This window comes from Ascaphus truei, chromosome 4 (genome assembly GCF_040206685.1).
Source record: "Ascaphus truei isolate aAscTru1 chromosome 4, aAscTru1.hap1, whole genome shotgun sequence".
Taxonomy (NCBI): Eukaryota; Metazoa; Chordata; class Amphibia; order Anura; family Ascaphidae; genus Ascaphus; species Ascaphus truei.
Genome location: NC_134486.1, coordinates 297,284,041 through 297,306,690, shown reverse-complemented (window position 1 = coordinate 297,306,690; position 22,650 = coordinate 297,284,041). Strand labels below are relative to the sequence as shown.

General features: G+C 42.7%; 1 protein-coding gene across 3 annotated transcripts in view; it reads left to right on the top strand.

Annotated features, from left to right (window-relative positions):
* ROS1 (ROS proto-oncogene 1, receptor tyrosine kinase) overlaps positions 1-22,650 on the top strand; it is a 184,461-nt gene that overhangs the window by 111,726 nt on the left and 50,085 nt on the right. For all 3 annotated transcript variants that reach the window (XM_075597730.1, XM_075597729.1, XM_075597731.1), the window contains exons 26-35: positions 415-635; positions 783-927; positions 7,993-8,225; positions 8,341-8,514; positions 8,830-9,001; positions 10,006-10,123; positions 11,454-11,641; positions 13,792-13,878; positions 14,411-14,546; positions 16,279-16,441. In XM_075597730.1, the coding sequence (XP_075453845.1) occupies positions 415-635; positions 783-927; positions 7,993-8,225; positions 8,341-8,514; positions 8,830-9,001; positions 10,006-10,123; positions 11,454-11,641; positions 13,792-13,878; positions 14,411-14,546; positions 16,279-16,441 (1,637 nt within the window). The remainder of the gene's footprint in view (positions 1-414; positions 636-782; positions 928-7,992; positions 8,226-8,340; positions 8,515-8,829; positions 9,002-10,005; positions 10,124-11,453; positions 11,642-13,791; positions 13,879-14,410; positions 14,547-16,278; positions 16,442-22,650) is intronic.

The following is a 22,650-nucleotide window of genomic DNA, read 5'->3' as shown; positions in this document are numbered from 1 at the left end:
GCTAGATGGGACTAATAATACAAAATATTTTTTCTCAGGGCTACATTGCCTATAGCAATCAACAAAGAATTTAAATACATTTTACAAAACCATTGTACCACTGCTGGATGGAGATTAAAATGTCTCTTCCGTATGGGAACCAGACATCATTGTTACCAGTGTGATGTTACAGGAGGGGAAGGAGGAGAGACACTGAGTGTTAGTATTTTAATATTTACAAGTCCCCAGTACCACTACTTTTTTGTTACACACTTACTGTTCCAGTTTTTATTGAAAGAATGGATTTGTTTCAAGAAGCGTGTCTCTCCCCTTTCTTCTTAGGCTGAGTCCATAGAATCACTGGTTCTTTTTAAGCCACTTGGGTAATTATGTATGGCAAATATTTTCTATTAATACCTCTTCTATTTTTCCCAGACCAAAGATGCCTGATGTTGGCTCCAAGTGGCTTTCAGCCCAAGATACAGAGTACGACAAACACCAGCTTTACTGTGGAACTGCCTCCTGTCAGGACACAAGCAACCTGCCCGTTCATAGTCAGCACCACTCCAACATACACCGTTACGTACAGAAAACTTATGACTCGTGACACAGCTGTTAGAAACTGTTCCTTGGGCGGCTCTACATGCACAATAATAGTAAGAATGTGTATTTCTCTCTCTGTCATCTGCTTGGTGGATTTGGGAAAAATGCTCTTGTTTTATTAATCACATTTGTATTGCTCTAAATTAGATTGTTTTCTCTGATTAAAAAAATATATACATCTGTCTTTTGTCATTTTCCAGGAATATCAGGAGCGGATAGCACTCATTCCTGGTTTACAGCCCTACTCCACCTATGAGATAGAAGTGACTGTAACAAACTATTACTCGTTCCTACTTCCACAGCAACATGTAGGAACTGTGATAACTGGAAAAACTGCTTATGGAGGTACGTAGTGTCTATGGTACCATGTCCGTGTAACGGGGTTTTCCCTGGGCCCTACTGATCCTGACCCATATGTAAGAAAATCCCCCAATTACATGGATGTGTGATATGTGGTGCACCTGCGGGTAACAGGACTCCTGAGTCTCCCTCTGGGTTGGTAATGGGGAATATCACCATGACAGGCATCTGAGGTAGTGTCCTACTCACATTCGGTACAGCGCCTCCACCCCATCAGGATCTCTGCAGCAGCAGGGGGAAGTATCTGATGGGGAACTCCTTCTTGGTGCATCCTTCTGCTGAATAACTCCACACTCACACAGAAGTGATCTTTTGAACCAGGGCATCTTTAATGTCATCTCCTCTTGGCAGACTGCCCATCATAGTGGTTGTACTTAGCCCAGCATTATCAGGCTGACCATCTTGAGGAAGGTTCCTTCTGCTCCTCCACTCTAATCAGCTTGGTTATTCCACCTCTCCCCTAAGGGAGACCACAGCTGTGCCAGATCACTGGACACAGTGTGTAAGCAGCTTGTCTCTCTGCCACTTCAGCTGTACAGCCTCACAGCTTTTGCATCAGACACCTGCACTGTCTGGATCTCATCTCCCACGCTGCAACACTGTTGCAGTCACTTGAACAACTAACTTCAGGAAGTGCTGTGTAATATATCAGCTTCCAGAAAGACCCACCTCTGTGTCACTAATAGTGGACACAGAGCATGCTGTCACTTCCTTTGCTACTATCTTACACATCACAGGGGTTGAGGACAAACCTCCATGATCGTTACTGGCAACCCTGCATACTTACCAGGATTACTGCCAGCATGAGAAAGATATGTACCCCATTTTTACACGTGGCTACAATCTCCCCCTGGTGGAACCCAACGTCCCTGGCTGGGATCTAAATTTAGGGAACCTTCTTCCAGGTAGCACTGCAACACATAATAACATAACAATATTATCATAAAATACATTATTTTAACACACGCATTGTTTTCGCATCAACATAATTGCATAACAGTACATCCTGACCTGCAAGACTGCACTGCTCCTGAGGAGAACCTGAATTAATAATAGTGCCTAGGGTCTGGTTTCTGCACCTCCCTCCCATTGGCATCCTTCACAGTAATACTGTACGATCTAGGTGACCCATTTTCTGGCCTATACTCCATCTTATTCATGAAGATTTTGCGCCCAACACTCCATACCCTCATAAGATAAGCTATCCTCTCCTCAGTCTTGAATGAATCATGCCCACCCGATTTGGACATTATATAATCCTCCACTTTCTCCCTCAACCACGTATCCCTATTATCCTCGATCTCTTGCATGAGAGGTTCAGGAACGTATGGGTATTCCAGGCCATGGGATTTCTTGTATCTGGCTACTATTGCCCTTTCCGCCCTGGTGGTGCGGATCAATTTCTTGTTACCTGCCATGCCTGGCAGCACCCACGATAATGGCTCATCAGGATCAACTAAATCATGTAGTATGGATGACCCTCGGGGAGTAACTAGGCCCTTTTGTATGTCATACCACCTTTTTCTCAATTCTTCGAAGTGCTCCTCATCAGAGAACTCACCTATGTCCCACCAGTGGTCCACTATGCCATCCCTTTTTAGTATAAACCGCGTACGGTCCAGCCAGGCCTCATACCCCTCAAACATGGGAGCCCACCATCTGGTTTCTTTTTCCTTTACCCGCTCTGTTACTGCCACGGTATGCTCACTCTCTTCTGGTTCTCCCCCTGAAGAAATTACGGATGTCCCTGTGGACCTAGAGTTGGACCCAAGGCGCTTAGGCCTACATCATACATTAGCATTACCATCATTATCACTCATACATGATGACATTTTACGCGAAAGCCTTTCTCTCCCCGATCTCTCATCGGAGTTGAAACAATCCCCCCAGTACCGATTTGACCCAGTCCGTTCATCGGAAGTTTCCCGTGACTCCCCAGACAACCCTTGGCTCGATTGGGACCTGGATGAGGAGGTGACAGGGGCAGGGGTTTTAGCTAAGGCCGGGGGCAGGGCAAAGGGCACAGCGTACGTCCGATGCGGTATTATAACCCTCAGCGTCACGATACCTCGGCCAGTACCAGCAGATTGTGGTTCAGGCTCACCAGTCTCTTGGTTTCCAGGCTTCCGCATAGCCTGCCAGCTCTTGCCCTTCCCGGTTTCGCAGTGTGCCGGAAGTGATGTCATCCATCTCGCGGGACTCCGCGCCGCCATCTTGGGTTGGGTTCCCCACCGGAACCTCTTCTTCCACAATGACATCCGCCGCCGGAAGTGAAGGTTCTTCTTGCCGCTCGGGCTTTGGCTGGGCCTTCCTTCGCCGTCGCCACCATCGGCGCCTGTGGAGGGTAAGGGTGTGTCTCACCGCCCCGTCGTCTCAGGATGGTGTCTTCTCTGCCTTCCGTGCTGGGAGTCACCACGGCCGTGGGACCCATCCGCTCCGGTCGCACCAGCACAGGTGATCTCGGCACATCGGGACTCAGCTCCGCTGCTTCGCAGGTAAGTGCTGGCTCTGTTTCCCCACCGCTGTAGTGGTCCGCTGGTAGGCGCATCACCACCGATGTCGGGCTGGCTTGTGCCTCATCCAATGAAGCGGACCCTGACACGGGCAGCGATACTTCCGCAGGGGACCGACAGTGACGTTCCGGGTTCTCGCTGCGGTTGCAGCCCCCTGTTTCTTTAGGCTCCGTCGCAATCATCAATAGCGATCCCCATTCTCCGGGATCAGGTTTCTCTGTCTTGACTTGGTGAGAGGCTTCAGCCATCAGCTTGGCTGTCTCTCCGCCTGCCTCCACGGTATGCCCCGGCACAAAGGGCTGCACGGCCCACAGATAGTAGATGCCACATTGGGGACACCTCGCCGTAGTACTGGCTTCTCCACCGGGCAATCGGCACTGCATACACAGGCATCGTATGGTTTCTGTATCACCTGCCTTTATCACCAGAAAGCCTCCTGGCAATGAGTAGGGGTGTGCTGAAATGTCCATCTCAGTCTTTATGGTACTGGTTACAGGGGACACTTTGCACAGTGGTCTTGCCTGTTCACCAGCTCCTCGCAACTGAAGAGCAGGGGACGCCCCTTTAGCTCCTCCTTCCACTAGCTCCACTCTCATTTGACAAAGGTAAGGACTCCTCCCCCTGGTAGATATTAGGGGAGGGTCCCACAAATTTACTGGGTGACCCAGCACTGGTTCGGAGCCTGTCACAGTCCAGGAGGCGCGGCCACAGCTTTCGCGCCATACCCCCCAGCAGGGAGGGGTTCTCTTTTTGGCGCCAATCCCGGCCAACTTTCTGCAATCGTAGCATTTGCAGAATTTTCTTCACTCGGCCCACGCGGTCTCCAAGGGAAGCGGGAACCGCCATCTTGGTTTGCCCGGCCATTCACTATAGCAACTGAGGTAGATTTTTGTCGGTTGATTACCTTCTGGCAATCAGGTTCTCCATCCACACTGCACATAACAACAATGTCCTCAACACTGTCCTCCAGGGTAGCACCTCAGGATCCTAGGCAGGACAAAAACGGCGCGGCCACAGCCTTGGCGCCACTCCATAACAAATTTGCAAAAGTCCCTCCTTCTGCAGCTCTCTCCTCTGTGGTATACACACCACGTGCGCTCTCTCCATCAGGCGCTGGCCGCCATCTTTGATTCTCCGCACCGCGCGGAACTTCACCTCTTGCGGTCGCCATCTTTACTTTGTAATATCTACTATTACACATGGTGCTCCTCTCTGCGGGGCAGCTGCCATTTCGATGCAATAAAGAATGCCAGTGCACCACTTACATGTATCTAATGTATGTTTGACTCATGTGTACTACCTCAGGCTAGGCTCACTCTCTCAGTGTATGCTGTGTCTACCTCCCTCCAGTATGTGCTTCGTGGTAAGTGTCTTGGTTCCTGGCTAGAGTACTCTGGCTTCTCCCATGCAGTACTAGGGCGTCAACCTACTGTTGGCTATCACTAACGCAGATCCTCTCCAGAATTCCTGACCCGAGTTATCCAGGCTATCCCTTCAGGCATCCTATGACTAGCTGCCTCAAGGCGACTAGGACAGCTATAGCCCTGTCTCCAGATCCACTTTACTCCTCTCAGGGCCCCTAGGGTGTGCTTTGCGATGTCACCACGACTTTCTTCACTACCCCTAGGTCCCGTCCCCATACACAGCACTGACTGGCAGCATACACTCTCCCTGTTTCCTAGTGTGCCTAGCAAAAGCCTGTCCTGTTGATAGAGTATCTCAGCAGCGCCTCCAACTGTAACAGTGTTTTCCCTGGGCCCTACTGATCCTGGCCCATATGTAAGAAAATCCCCCAATTACATGGATGTGTGATATGTGGTGCACCTGCGGGTAACAGGAATCCTGAGTCTCCCGCTGGGTTGGTAATGGGGAATATCACCATAACAGGCATCTAAGGTAGTGTTCTGAGTCCTACTCACATTCGATGCAGCGCCACCACCCAATCAGGATCTCTGCAGTAGCAGGGGGAAGTATTTGATGGGGAACTCCTTCTTGGTGCATCCTTCTGCTGAATAACTCCACACTCACACAGAAGTGATCTTTGAACCAGGGCATCTTTAATGTCATCTCCTCTGGCAGACTGCACATCATAGTGGTTGTACTTAGCCCAGCATTATCAGGCTGACCATCTTGAGGAATGTTCCTTCTGCTCCTCCACTGTAATCAGCTAGGTTATTCCACCTCTCCCCTAAGGGAAACCACAGCTGTGCCAGATCACTGGACACAGTGTGTAAGCAGCTTGTCTCTCTGCCACTTCAGCTGCACAGCCTCACAGCTCTTGCATCAGACACATGCACTGTCTGGATCTCATCTCCCACGCTGCAACACTGTTGCAGTCACTTGAACAACTAACTTCAGGACGTGCTGTGTAATATATCAGCTTCCAGAAACACCCACCTCTGTGTCACTAATAGTGGACACAGAGCATGCTGTCACTTCCTTTGCTACTATCTTACACATCACAGGGGTTGAGGACAAACCTCCATGATCGTTACTGGCAACCCTGCATACTTACCAGGATTACTGCCAGCATGAGAAAGATATGTACCCCATTTTTACACATGGCTACATCCGTTTTAGGATACTATTTGTGTAGATATGGGACATCAAGAAAGGAATATAGGCCACATTGTGACTTCAATTCATCACCAAGTAATGTATGTTCATGCAACTGTGAGAGGACTATGTACCATTTTTTTTAGCATTACATACTGTATGTGCTACATTGCATGGGTAAAGCTCTCTACCATCCCCAATAACCACTATTAGGCAAGAACTTTAAATCTTCACTATGTTGGTATTTTGGATTTATAGTATTGAAAAGTTATATTCCAGCAGTACTCTTTAAAAATGAGAGAAGTCCAACATTCAGGGTTTTTAGCACAGAATGACAGTCGCCTCTTAATTTCATTTGTTGTATTATTTATCTATTTTACACCCCAGTACAGACTGGAGATGTACATCTTAGTCTGTCTTTCCTGGCTAAATATCTTGCAAAAGGAAATAAACATATTAACGCAAATACAATATTTTGACACAAGTCAGTAAATGAGATGATATAATATACAGTGCTCATTTCATATATAATATCCTCTATCTCAAATGATCTTTTTTATCTGGTGAACTTTTTTTCTCACTTAAACAAGGTAAGCTGTATACAAATGTAACCCTCCCTGCCCGGCTATTAGGGAGTGTACATCAGTGTCTGTGCTATGGCTGCTCAGGATGCATTACCTTGTTCAGGGTGCAAGCTTCGTGCATGCTGGGCATTGGTAAGCAATGATGGGTGCCATGAACTTTATTCATTCAAACTTTATTGTCTTTTATACACAGTCTCACATTAAGTATACTTATTGCATTTTGTATGTCCACGTGAGTGTCCTTTTCCTATTTGCTATTTGTATGGCTTACCTAGCTGCCCCCATCTCAGCCCACTAGGAAGGTGCTAAGGCTGTATACTTATCATGTTACCTCTAGAGTCCCTCTGCTCGGCGGCGCTGGTAGCGCTCCATATCTACGGGATCCCTAACACGCCTGCTACTACTCTCTCTGTGATCAGCCTCCTCATTTCTGGGCAGCCTGGCACTATGTGGCCTTCTGGGTGAGATCTAGCGATGGACCCTCTGGTGACGCTGGTCCAACCATGCCTAGGGGCTGCAGCTTGTGGAGCCCCCTCTGGGCATCGTCTGTCTCTCTGTATACCTTAGGGCTGGGACCCGCTGCCTTGTAGCCTCACGATCCGGTCCCAGTCCCTCCTCACTGCCAACTGACTATGTACTGTGACGCGTCAGCCAGCAGGGGATACACGAGAATTGTGTTCCCGTGCGGCGACGCGTCACATGGTACGCGAAGGAGCCAATCACAGACTGGCTCCCATTAACCAATGGCAAGCCAGCTAGTGCTGTGAGCCCTGCTTTGTTTTGGCATTGGCCCCGCCCCCTGTCATGGCCGCGCCCCCCCTGTCATGGCCATGCCCCCCGACCCATTTGGCCACGCCCCCCCCGCTCGCAAAAATGCTCCCTTTGGACCGCAGAAAGCGCCGCCGGTCTGCAGTGCGGGCGCGTGGTCTGAGGCAGCGGGGCCTTAGCCTTAGAGTAGGATATGACCATCTTAGTCAGACTATATATAAACATGGTTCTTAACACAACTATAAAACAAAAAAAGGGTATCCTTACCCTATACTAAACACAGGAACTTATATAACTATTCACAGTGAGATCCCTCTTCTTCATCTCCTCCTGGGATCTGAATTCCAGAAGCTTCCCCCTTACTATTTATAACTCAGTCTGATGTCACTGTCACCAGGCAGAAAGGTGGTGAGGTTTAATGTCTGCTGAGACACCCCAGCATCATGTGATCGGGGAGGGGCGTTACTCTATGTGGGCCCACACAGTTAACCCCTTAAGGCCCTGATAATCTCAAAGGGGGGTTACACAAACAACATCAATTTGTTACAATAAGATGTGTTACAAGTTATCTAACTCTTATACATCTACTGTAATGAGAATCAATACCACAATTGCTTGTTTTTGCTTAGTTCCAGAAGCAGTGGATACCATTCTGGTAACCGTTTTGTCAGACTCCTTAGTCAATGTATCATGGAGAGAGCCATCCAAGCCGAATGGTCCATTTGAGTCTATAAGATATCAAGTCATCGTTAACTTTCTGCCTCCAGTTCCTATTTCTCCCTGGCGAAAAGGGGAATTCCCAGAGGAAAACCTTGCGTGGTCTTTAGCGGGCCTTCATGGTGGAACTAATTATCATTTTAAGGTAATTTATTTAGCCTAACATTATGAGGTCATGTAATGAAACATGTTATGTCTGATTAAGAATTGTTCCTACATTGTATAATTTTAATCTCTGTTATATGTGGTTGATATGCCAGGTTCTCGCTTTTCATCCAGATGAAAACTGGTTCAGTGAAAGTGCTCCTGTTCATGTCATGACCTTTAAAGCACCAGCTGTGCCAGACATCCTAGTTCCTGGGAACACCAGTCTTGCATTGGGATGGAGAGCTCCAGAGGAGGCGTTAACACATTTCTGGTTTGAACTAAGAGAGGTAAACATGTCTTTGTTCATGTTGTTAAATTCAAAGTTCTAGAAGCCATCCTGCGTTCTACAGACTGGAGACATGGAGATTTGTTGTAGATTTTGATACCTTTTAGGAAACCAACATGAGAGTTCTTCAAAGATGAAAGTACACTTTACAGAGCTTTTGAACCCTCGCAGGTCTCTTCTTCAAGTGTACTGTCTCCAGACTTACAATTGTTTTTCTCCGTAGGAAATTAAATGCTTTGACAATATCCTTTTTAGTTAAACAGGGAAATCCAAACTGTTCTGAATCTTAAAATTGTATGTATTTTATGTCAATTAGTTGGGAAGAAGTGACTGGTTCCTACCAATGAACACATCCTGCACACATGGATCCATCTACACCTGCATCCTTACAGGGGTTGTATCCAACACGCATTATCAGGTGCAAGCAGTGGTCATTTTTATGACGGAAGCTAAAAGCGTCTCTGCTCCAGCAAGCTTCAAGACAACAGGTTAAGAAAGCTCTATTATTATTTTGTATTTAAAAAAAGAACGAGACCCTGGCACAAAGGGCTGAACGGATCAAATATTAGTGTAAATGTCCAGCACAAATTTTATTAGACATGTTAAGAGAAAGATCATTTGAATACCAGCTAATCAGAACAAAATGTAATAGTTTGGAAAGCTAAAATGGCCCACTTGTAAGGAAACGTATATTTTTTTGTAGTGTGTATAATGTGTGGTTAAAGTGTGTTGTGTGCTCTTTTCCCTTGTTTTAACATCTCATCTGACCTTAGCCTCTGCCTCTAGAGCAGGGGTGCTCAACTCCAGTCCGCAAGACCCCTCAACAGGTCAGGTTTTAAGGATATCCCAGCTTAAGCACAGGTGGCTCAGTCTTTGACTGAGCCTCTGATTGAGCCATCTGTGCTGAAGCTGGGATAAACTTAAAACCTGACCTGTTGGGGGGTCTAGACCAGGGGTGCACAAACTTCCTCTGCTGCGCCCCCCCTGTCGGCTCTCCCCTGTGTCGCACCCCCCCCCCTGCGGCGTGACGCTTCGGGGTCATGTGACATCACGTGACCCACAGCATCATTAATAGTAATAAATAGAGGGCTATTCATTAAACTGTGATAGTGAAGTCGATGTGAGTTTCCGTGTGATCGCGATCCGAACGGCACTATCACAGTTAATGAATAACAACCACAGAAGCTATTGACTCTGTGCATATTTGTGGCCAAATATGGTGCATATTTGTGGCCAAAATACTCTACATGTACCAAAGAAAAATATATCCCTCCTCATTTAATTAGATATTTTTTCATTGATACATGTAATGCTCCTTTTATCCCTAGAACTGCACAATTTTTGCAATGTTACATAGACATACTGTACGTGCAAAATGACCCTGGATATAAGTTTACCAGTAAGTTTGCCAGTCTCATGTTGAGGTGGCTGGAACATAGCACTCACATTATAGAAACGACTAGTACACAATATTGTACCTCTTCAATTAAAGCTGGAGTTCCAGGTAAACCAGGAGTTCCACTGAGTCTGTCTGAAGATAGAAATACCATCAGGTGGGACATCGCTGAAGATAATGGCAGTAATCTCACCTACAATATCTTAGAATATAGGTAAGTGAAAACACACGTGTCCTGTATTTCCATTTTCCAAAACACTGGAACTGATACCACAATATTAATTATTTTCTCCATATGGCTCTGACCCGCTCTCTGACACTGGAAACAGAAGTTACCCTCCCGTAAAGTGGAGGTTGCAATTTCCCCCCGGAAATAAACGTAACGTTAATGGCATTCGGGCAATGTAATGAAGCCACCGCGGCCAACGCTAGGTTTACTCTAAGATAGAAATCATGATTTGACTCTCTGTAGACGGACGCTCACAGAGGTACACAATTGGAGACTTTTGTAAGGTGAAATTATAACAAGGCTTTATTGTGCCTTTTCCTTAACATCAGGAAACCATCCAAACAAGGGGGAAACAAAGCTTCTATTCACTTGGGAGTATTTCTAGTGAAATACTATGCAATTCACCACTCCCTTAGATAAGCATGTCTCCCAGCCCCAAACACATAGCATGAAATGAACAGATATAAAAAGTCTTGTAATAAAAGTCTTATTCTGTTAGCTGCTGTAGAGTAAGCTTCTCTGCTCTCCTGGAACCGCACCCGTGTGTGCACAGAAAATGTCAGCATCCAGGTTTAGAAGTCTTATTTGTCAGCTCCAGAGATCTGTGTTCCCTTGGTCAGTCTCTCCTGGGAGACTCAAGAACCTCTGCTCTGTCTCCAAAGTTCAGCTGACACGTGAGCTAAGGAGTCTCACTTCCTGTCTCAACAGACAGGCTTTTCTAAGCCATCTAAATCAGGCAGGTGGTGTTAGTTAATTGCCTACCAGCAGTTAACCACCACACTGCTGGATTAGAGGCACATTTGTGAACAGGGATAAGTCCCCTGTTACACTCTCCCTCTCTGGAAAATGAAAACAAGGTACTTAACACTTTAATACTGCTTTGCTTCCCAGTATCGTGCTTGAAAAGCTTGCATGCGGTTACATATACTTTGATATATAGTCTTCCAATTAATAAACTGGCCTTAATTTTCTTAAATGTTTTAGTGATAGCTGAAAATGTCTAGAAGTAAATGTAAAGGCACATGGAGCTGTATAATACACCTTCAATCTATGCACTCAGTGTTGCGATTTGGCCCATATGTGCTAAGCGGTATTTTCCCATAAGACACGTTCTGACACACAAGTCCATTCTTATGGAATAGAGCTACTAGTTAGCTATTGGCCAACATGCTCAAGTAATCAATGCTGTTACTGTACTATTCAATTAAGATAAACCCTTTAATTTTAAACACTTCTTCACAACAGTAGGACATAAACGGTTTTGTTTTCTCTTTATTGAACATCTTCACGTATTTCACCCAATGCTGTATTTCAGAAAGTTGCCAGTTAATGGGAGTAGAGGACTAAGACCATGGCAGGTCGTTTACAACGACTCATGCATCAACATTTGCATATGGAAGCCCAAGGGAATGGAAGGAACGTTTCACTTCAGAGCAGCAGCTGCAAATAAGTTAGGACTTGGAGACTATAGTGAAATTAGTGAAAGCATTCCGTTGATTAAAGGTAAGTAAATATGTGGATGCCAGATTATTTTCACGGCAAATGTAATTACTTATTCAAATAATAATAATTAACAAGATCCATTTACAATGCTGTTGGTGAAATATGTACATGAAGCTGCAACTTCAGCCTACTTTCTTCGACCATTATTAGATGAGGGTTGGCACACTACTAAAATATCTATCTATCTATCTATCTATCTATCTATCTATCTATCTATCTATCTATCTATCTATCTATCTATCTATCTATCTATCTATCTATCTTTTATGCTATTAAAGCAAACTATGCTCTGTAAAGCTTTATATTGTTACAATTACAATATAATTTAAAATGATGAGAAATACAAGAAATATGTAATCATTACCATAGTATTAAATAAAGAACTAAGATTTCAATTTTTTTTAAAGTAACCTTTTTTTTAATGTTTTTTTGTCATTAATCTTGAAAATATTCAGAATCCGGATAGATTAATTCACTATATGCCTTTATAGTTTTTGAGGCATAGATATCAGGTAATGTTAAATCCAAATAAATTAGGGAGCAATCCTGTATAGGCCCATGTAGGTAGGTAGCTTACATGTATAATGGTAATGAGCTGTAATGTAACGACTTAAAGAACAGACTAGTATAAGTATTATGAGGAACAGAAAATACAAATCTCACAGTGGGGTTTCAAATGAACAGAATTCGTTTATTTTTGTGGCAAACCTATAAGAAGAGAGTGGATGTATAAAGTTCAGTTTAGAAAATGCCACGGCATGAGCCACTATTGTGGCAGCTTCAAATGTTAATAACAAGCAAAATGTACACCGGTTAAATAAATGGAAGGGTCGGCTTTCACAGTTTCTATAATAAAAGGTATGATTAATAATGCAACAAAGAACACACATTCAGATTAATGCTTAACCAGGAGCAAATTCAGATACATTCCACTGCCCTACCTACAAGGTTTGCAAATAAAACAATACATTCATTTGAAGTTTGTGCAGATGATTAATGTACCAAACAATGATACTCCAGCTAAATGTCCTTATCTGTGAGAGCCACTCTTTATGGTGAAGTTTGCATGAAACGAAGAATCTCTAACTGCAAATCATGTAGAAATAAATTAAAAGTAGGAGATAGGTTGGAGATAACCTGGAAAATCAAATCTGAGCACCGGAGCTGTGTGGAGCATTAGGCCGAGTCCATAGAAGGACAGGCCGCGCTGAGCCGTGCGGACGCTCCGCGCTGAGCCCCTGCATCCTCAATGAGGATGCCTTTAGAGGGGGCTCACGCAAGCGTCCGCAGGCGTGCTGACGAGTTGGAGTTTTCAGCCAAGCGCCAAGCTGTTTTTCAGCGTGCTGTCGGCTGAAAACATCCAATCAGTGCGGAGCTGCGTCAACGTCACGGCGCCGTGACGTCGACGTCAGTGCATCGCGGGCGATTGGCCCAGCGACGTCACTGCCACGCCTCCCTCAGTCTCCCCCCGCCTCCGATCGCGTCCGCTGGCTCGCTTGAATGGGCATGAAATCGCGCAGATTTCAGCAGGCGAGCCTCAGCGTCAGCGCGGCTCGGAACTCCTCACCCCTCTATGGCCCCAGCCTTACACATGATTGCATATATATCAATAAACACCATCATTTTTATGTTGAGTTTTTCACCTGTGCAAATACATAAACAGATCAAATAGTTCCTCTCACTTGGCTTGCTAGGTTTAACATGCATGATTGTAAATGCTGCCATGCCGAGATAAAGCATTCTGGAGGAGCATAGGAAAATACGGAGTGGTTACTTGCACCGTTTAAATCAATTAGTCCATTCATCACTTTAGTACAGAGTAAACAAGTCACCTGTTTTTCACAGAAAAAATAAATAATGATGAAGTATTTCTTATGTAGCGCTGACATTGTACACAGAGCTGTGCGTAGAGTTTAGCAAGCACAATGAGTCCCTACCTGTAGAGCTTACTGTCAGGGTAGACCAGACTTTTATAGGCATCACAAACACCAGTCAGAACGAGAGCGTTACATAAATGGAGATTTATTCTGGCATTTTAAACTTTAAACCACTCCTGTGGCCCACTATAACAAGAGATACATTACCTGCTGAGTCAACTAAAGCTGAAAAGCAAAACACATGCAAATTAATTCTATTTCTTTCCTTGCCAGAGAGAACCAACTTTGCCAAAGAAGCAGGCATCATTGTCAGTACTATTTTAGCCATACTTCTTGTTGTGCTTCTGATAACTGCTTTCGGTATGTATGACAGATGTAGAAATATTGGGCACCATGTATCAAGAGGTACGTGTGCGCTGCGAAAAAAAAAAATTATTGTGTCCGAAACGCGACATATTTATGAAGTCTATTTCTACTACAATAGAATTTGGCGCATGCTGCACTAGTATTCTGCGCTAAGGAAACGACTTAAACCACCTGGATGGTGACAGACAAAACCAATGCAGAAAACCATCAAAAAAAGTTGGGCCAAGCCGCACATCCCTTAATACATAGACCTGCGCCAATATGCAAATGTAACCCCACCAAACTCCTCCCACTTGCTCCATCAATCCCTCATCTCGCCATAAATGTCATCAAAAATGGCGCCAGCAAGATTAATACATAGACGCTGTCTCTCGCAGGTATATTTTAGCGTGGGTTGCGACAAAATAAAGACTTTGACGGAATTTGTCCCGTGATACATAGTGCCCAGAGTCCTTACAAATCTAATCTGCACCTTTAAAGTGTAAGTTAATGTAGCCATATAATGAATTCATGGTTTATTTCTTAGTCTGTTACCGGAAACCGAAGAACAAGCATAACGAAAACGAAGAAAACACCGTGGTAACGCATGAGGACAAAGAGCTGGCTGAGCTGCGGGGTTTGGATAATGCTGTAGGATTGTCAAATGCCTGTTATGCTGTCAGGTAAACCGTGGAGGTAGAGCCAGGAAGAAACGGCAAAACTGGGGGGAGGTGCAATTCATGGTACTGATCCCAATATGACAATGAGACGTTCCATAAAGACATTTCAAGTTAGTATAGGTGGTCTATGTACCTATGTTGCACTCTGCACATACATATTGCAAACTATCCAGCTGATATAATGACAATGTGTAGGGAAAGAAAGGGTTGTCAGGATATTGATCCAGGCAGAAATCTGATTGCCACTACAGGAGTAGGGAAGGAATAATTTGTTCCCCTTTTGTGACATGATTGGCTAATGGTGCACTGTGGTTTTTCGTTTGCCTTCCTCTGGATCAATACAAACATAGGTTAAGCTCAAATTCTTTCTTGAATCTCGGTAACTATATAGCTAAGACTCAGCCACTTTGATGCAGTTTAGTTTCTTAATTTTTTCCCTGAAATAAAACCGCACGATCACATACAGTACATACTTCCTATAATGCGCTGTTATTTTATTAACTACATCATCACAATTTGCAAAGGAATGATTAGCCAGGGGTGAGTAAATGTTACCAAGTTGCAATAGTTCAGGTAAAATATTAACCCTTTTGCTGCCAGGGGGGCCAGCAACACATCACAGTGAAAAGAGGAAAAGGGTTAATGCATTAGGCCAATATGTTACGGGTAACTCGTCATTCCTTTGAAGTAACGAAAGGAACGACAAGGACAAACCCACACGGACTGTGCCATCACAGAGGTATCAAGTTGGGACTTCTCCGGCTCCTTAAGCCCTTCAGTAACAGAGGGACAATCACTGCTTTGCAAAGAAGTATCGAGAGAGGATTAAGAAAAGCCTGCTGATGTTTTTAAGAATTCCACCCTTTTTAAATTCTGTTGTTGAATTCTGGAGATATCAGTTGCAGAAAATGTGCCTTCCTGGGAGGTTAAAATGGCAGCTGCCATTCACACTTATTAGGACAACTGTTTCCCTGTGAAGAGCTGAGGCCTGTGAAGTGAAAACAAATAGATCAGCAGAACATGAACTATCATGTTATGTCTGTACTTCATTTTTATTTTTGGGGGGTGGTTTGCTGCTTTAAGTAATAGTTTCATGTCCCATTTTAGTAATTCTTTGCATCATTCCATATTAATTTGCTTTGATGTATTTAGAGAATAATTGTATGTGGTTGCTCGGCATTAGTGATGATGGTAAAATGGGAGCACGAGCATTTCTAGGTGGGGTATACGAGTGACATCCATATCTAGATAGCCCATGTAAAAAAAGCAAAAAACTTGTATAGAGAATGTAACAATCTAATTGGGCCTCGGAATTGGAGAGTGTTTGTCAACCAAGTGTTTTCATTAACCACAGCCCTCCCTGTCCTGATCAAAGATTGAATGAGTGGGGGGTAGGGGGGGAGGGGGAGGGGTGGCCTGGGGGGGCGGGAGGGGAGAGATAAAGAAAGAGGTTTTGCCTGTTCAAACTCAAACACAGTGACATCAGACAAAAGGGGAAATTAAACCTTCCCAAGTCTCAGATCACTATGTTTATAAACTAACCTGAATTATTTAAATTTACTTAGAAGTATTGGATTTTGGTAATTTGATGACATAAATCACCCAGATGTAACCCCTTAAACATGTCACGGCCATTAGTCCGCTTTGTTCCGTGGAGGAACTGCCCCTTTAATGGCAGTGCCCTTTAAAATAAAAACAACCAGTACTGTATAATGAACAGAGTTTCTTTTTACAGTACTCTTCCTACACAAGCTGAAATGGAAAATTTGCCAAGTTTTCCTCGGGAGAAGCTAACACTGTGTCTTTTCCTGGGAAGTGGAGCCTTTGGTGAGGTCTATGAAGGAACTGCTGTAGATATTTTGGGACCTGAAACTGGAACCAGCAGAGTGGCTGTGAAGGTACTTAAGTTACTCGTAGTGGAAAAGGTGAACAAAGTAATAGTGCGCAACAACAGTAAATAAGTGACGTGATATATGTGATACAATGGAATAGGTGACCTTGTGTAAAATTGAAGTATATGGAGCGTCTGCAGCTGTGACACCAGGGAAGGCTCTGGTCCCCCCTATAAGCACACAAAAAAACAAAGAACACAGCGCACAACGCTCATAGTGCATTAAATGATATCTTTAGTAACCAAAATAAGGAGGTAAGTATTGTGCGTACATTTAAATAAAATTAAACAAGCATTTCAGGGTTATTGTTACCCAAACACCAACGGACGCCCGTGATGGTCTCGTGGCTCTCTCCTTCTCACTCCAACAACCTCGGTGTAGGGCCTGGACAATCTCCACTCCAATCGCCGGTATTTCAGCCTCTCGCCTTGGGGTAAGGCTAGTGCAGTCTCAGCAGTCCAGAATGACCTCCGCTTGTGTGCGCAATGCCCGTCACTGCATAGGTCTCGTTTGCAACGGAGCAGCGGAGCACACGCTGTTTGGCGTCCTGGTCGAGCACTTCCGGATCTGTGACGTCATACAACCGCGAGAGTACGTCGCGAGTCTGCAGAACACCGGACCGGTTCTCTGGGAGTGCTGGGTAATAGAGGGTTCGCAAAGTTCTTAGTCCAACGCGTTTCGAAACCGCATGGGTCTCTTCATCAGGGAATAAAGACTAATCAGTCTATTGGCATTTAAATACCCCTCGTGCGTCACTAATTGGTCCCTCCATTAGGGATTAAACCAATCGCAACGTAGCGGGGAGGAGTCAAAGAGCTCCATAGCAACTGAGAATGCATCCTAACAAAACAAACTAAAATCAACTTTATTTATACAAATATTGACAAACAATTTATAAACGGTGACTCTAAAATAAAGAAAAAAGAATTAGTACACACTTATATAAACAGATGCGTTTGAACATATGTGGTGATTTGAAAAACCACCAAACCTAATAATATTTGAAAAGGAAGCACGAACTAAAAAATCATTGGATAGCTTAAAACCTTAAAATACAGTTAATATAAAAAAAAATTTAAAAATTAAAATGAATAGTTTATAAAAAAGCCAGCTCAAAATATGGATATTGTATGTAAATACATAACCTAGCTACATCACCCGTAGGAGATGGTCAGTAGAGGGACCATATATCTATATCCTCATTGAGGCCTCCCGGATATAATGTGCCCAATTTATATATCCAGAAAGTCTCTTGAAAGGATAAATCCTTAACCCTATCCCCACCCCTTCTGCTTTTAGGGATATTTTTAATACCTTTAAAGCGCAGGGACATGGGGTCTTTATTATGGTGTAAGGCATAGTGCTTGGAGAGGCTATGGGTTAACAGACCATTCTTTATGTTTCGTATATGTTCTTGTATGCGTGTTTTTAATTGGCGCTTAGTGCGCCCTACATAGAACAAGCCACAGGGGCATTCAATTAAGTATACAATATGATCCGAATTACAATTAATAAAATCTGATATTTCATAAATTTCCTCAGTTTTAGGACAGACAAAGGTTTTTCTATTAGAGTGTAAGTGTTTACACACTGAACATTTTCCACATTTGAAGTTTCCACAAGGTTTTTTAGTATTTAACCATCTATTTTCTCTCACAGGTACAGTTTTGATATTAATGTCACTGGGGGACAGAGCATTTTTTTAGATTTTTTGCTCTTCTATATATGAACCTTGGGAACTTAGAAATGTGTGTCCCCAAAATTGGGTCATTTGACAGGATTGACCAGTGCTTTTTTACAATCTTCTCTATATATGAAGTCATCGAGTTAAAATTGGTAATAAAGGCAACATTACATTTTTCTTCACTTATAGTTTGTTTCTTTTGTTGTTTGATTTTTGGAACTAGCATTTGTTTTCTATCTATTTTTCTCACCCTATCAAGATCATCAGTAAGTTTTTTGAGGGGATAACCTCTTTCTAGGAATCTTGAGGTTAGGTCACCAGCCTGTTTTTCAAAGTCTGAGTCCAAACTACAGTTTTTTCTCAACCTGTAAAATTGGCCCCCAGGTATATTCTGAATCCAAGATTTTTTATGGTTACTTGAGGCCATCAGGAGGTTATTTGAATCCACATCCTTGAAATGTGTTTTACTTATAAGGTTCCCCTCATCAGACACCCTCAAGTTCAAATCCAAGAAGTTAATTTCCTTGACACTTTCCACATGGGTGAAGGTCAAGTTTCTATTGTTATTATTTATATACTTCAAAAAAAGACTTACAGAATATTGGTCCCCTTCCCACAGACATATAATGTCGTCTATAAAGCGACGCCAAATAATGATATTTCCTCTAAAGGGATTATTATTAAGGATGCAATTATGCTCCCATTCTCCCATATACAGGTTTGCGAAACTGGGGGCAAATCTAGTGCCCATAGCAGTTCCGCAAACCTGTAGGAAAAATTCCTCCAGAAACATAAAATAATTATGCTTCAGAATGAAATGGATGGAATCCAGGATGAAGTTTTTGTTCAAATCATGTAATTCAGCGTCGCCAGATAGAAAAAAATTAACAGATGCTAGGCCCTGTTGATGTGGTATATTAGTGTATAGGGCCTGCACGTCACATGTTAACCACCTGTACGAATCTTTCCACTCTATATTTTGTAGCAAGTTGAGCAATGACGTGGAATCCCTTAGATGGGAAGGGAGTTTTTCGACATAGGGCTGCAAAAAGTGGTCAACATACTGTGATAAGTTGGCTGTTAGACTATTTATTCCCGAAATTATCGGTCTGCCTGGGGGATTTGTTATTGATTTGTGGGTTTTTGGGAGGTGATAAAATATCGGGATTTTGGGGAGCTGGTGAACAGAAATTCATACTCAGTCTTGGTGATGACACCAGAGTTTAATGCTTGATCTAATAAAGTTTTAAGTAAATTTAGAAAGTCCAAGGTTGGATCTTTTTTAAGCCTAGAGTATGAAGTGGTGTCATTCAGGAGTCGCAAAGCTTCTCCTTCATAGTCCTTTCGGTTCTGTAGAACGACACCACCTCCCTTATCCGCTTGTCTAATTATCAGATTATTATTCTCCTTTAAGAATTTTAATGCTAGCGTTTCTTTTTTAGTGAGATTATGCTTTATGTCACTCGACTTCATGTTGTTACTCAATAGAGTGAAGTCATTATTCACCATGTTGAAAAAAGTCTCAACATGATGACCTTTTTTTGATCAGTGGTTAAAATAACTGAGGATAAATTAAAAATTCCAAAGATGTGTGACATCTCCCTCTCGTGGAATTTTTAATTTATCCTCAGTTATTTTAACCACTGATCAAAAAAAGGTTCTAGACAGGGGTTTGACCTTATCACGCTCATGCTTACCGAACTCATTCCAATTATACACTGACCTCCAAAAATTTATGCGAAACCTCACATTAAAAAGGCATTTTATTAAATTAGATATGGAAGGTAATGAAGTTCAAAATCAAACAGGAGTGTCTATTGTCCCACCTGAGGTTGTTATAGGTGAGAATATAGAACCCATACAAAGCTTGAGGCACACTCATTTTAAGGGGAAATCAAAATTTTACCCCTCCCACTCGAAAGGTCATCATGTTGAGACTTTTTTCAACATGGTGAATAATGACTTCACTCTATTGAGTAACAACATGAAGTCGAGTGACATAAAGCATAATCTCACTAAAAAAGAAACGCTAGCATTAAAATTCTTAAAGGAGAATAATAATCTGATAATTAGACAAGCGGATAAGGGAGGTGGTGTCGTTCTACAGAACCGAAAGGACTATGAAGGAGAAGCTTTGCGACTCCTGAATGACACCACTTCATACTCTAGGCTTAAAAAAGATCCAACCTTGGACTTTCTAAATTTACTTAAAACTTTATTAGATCAAGCATTAAACTCTGGTGTCATCACCAAGACTGAGTATGAATTTCTGTTCACCAGCTCCCCCAAAATCCCGATATTTTATCACCTCCCAAAAACCCACAAATCAATAACAAATCCCCCAGGCAGACCGATAATTTCGGGAATAAATAGTCTAACAGCCAACTTATCACAGTATGTTGACCACTTTTTGCAGCCCTATGTCGAAAAACTCCCTTCCCATCTAAGGGATTCCACGTCATTGCTCAACTTGCTACAAAATATAGAGTGGAAAGATTCGTACAGGTGGTTAACATGTGACGTGCAGGCCCTATACACTAATATACCACATCAACAGGGCCTAGCATCTGTTAATTTTTTTCTATCTGGCGACGCTGAATTACATGATTTGAACAAAAACTTCATTCTGGAGTCCATCCATTTCATTCTGAAGCATAATTATTTTATGTTTCTGGAGGAATTTGTCCTACAGGTTTGCAGAACTGCTATGGGCACTAGATTTGCCCCCAGTTTCGCAAACCTGTATATGGGAGAATGGGAGCATAATTGCATCCTTAATAATAATCCCTTTAGAGGAAATATCATTATTTGGCGCCGCTTTATAGACGACATTATATGTCTGTGGGAAGGGGACCAATATTCTGTAAGTCTTTTTTTGAAGTATATAAATAATAACAATAGAAACTTGACCTTCACCCATGTGGAAAGTGTCAAGGAAATTAACTTCTTGGATTTGAACTTGAGGGTGTCTGATGAGGGGAACCTTATAAGTAAAACACATTTCAAGGATGTGGATTCAAATAACCTCCTGGTGGCCTCAAGTAACCATAAAAAATCTTGGATTCAGAATATACCTGGGGGCCAATTTTACAGGTTGAGAAAAAACTGTAGTTTGGACTCAGACTTTGAAAAACAGGCTGGTGACCTAACCTCAAGATTCCTAGAAAGAGGTTATCCCCTCAAAAAACTTACTGATGATCTTGATAGGGTGAGAAAAATAGATAGAAAACAAATGCTAGTTCCAAAAATCAAACAACAAAAGAAACAAACTATAAGTGAAGAAAAATGTAATGTTGCCTTTATTACCAATTTTAACTCGATGACTTCATATATAGAGAAGATTGTAAAAAAGCACTGGTCAATCCTGTCAAATGACCCAATTTTGGGGACACACATTTCTAAGTTCCCAAGGTTCATATATAGAAGAGCAAAAAATCTAAAAAATGCTCTGTCCTCCAGTGACATTAATATCAAAACTGTACCTGTGAGAGAAAATAGATGGTTAAATACTAAAAAACCTTGTGGAAACTTCAAATGTGGAAAATGTTCAGTGTGTAAACACTTACACTCTAATAGAAAAACCTTTGTCTGTCCTAAAACTGAGGAAATTTATGAAATATCAGATTTTATTAATTGTAATTCGGATCATATTGTATACTTAATTGAATGCCCCTGTGGCTTGTTCTATGTAGGGCGCACTAAGCGCCAATTAAAAACACGCATACAAGAACATATACGAAACATAAAGAATGGTCTGTTAACCCATAGCCTCTCCAAGCACTATGCCTTACACCATAATAAAGACCCCATGTCCCTGTGCTTTAAAGGTATTAAACATATCCCTAAGAGCAGAAGGGGTGGGGATAGGGTTAAGGATTTATCCTTTCAAGAGACTTTCTGGATATATAAATTGGGCACATTATATCCGGGAGGCCTCAATGAGGATATAGATATATGGTCCCTCTACTGACCATCTCCTACGGGTGATGTAGCTAGGTTATGTATTTACATACAATATCCATATTTTGAGCTGGCTTTTTTATAAACTATTCATTTTAATTTTTACATTTTTTTTTATATTAACTGTATTTTAAGGTTTTAAGCTATCCAATGATTTTTTAGTTCGTGCTTCCTTTTCAAATATTATTAGGTTTGGTGGTTTTTCAAATCACCACATATGTTCAAACGCATCTGTTTATATAAGTGTGTACTAATTCTTTTTTCTTTATTTTAGAGTCACCGTTTATAAATTGTTTGTCAATATTTGTATAAATAAAGTTGATTTTAGTTTGTTTTGTTAGGATGCATTCTCAGTTGCTATGGAGCTCTTTGACTCCTCCCCGCTACGTTGCGATTGGTTTAATCCCTAATGGAGGGACCAATTAGTGACGCACGAGGGGTATTTAAATGCCAATAGACTGATTAGTCTTTATTCCCTGATGAAGAGACCCATGCGGTTTCGAAACGCGTTGGACTAAGAACTTTGCGAACCCTCTATTACCCAGCACTCCCAGAGAACCGGTCCGGTGTT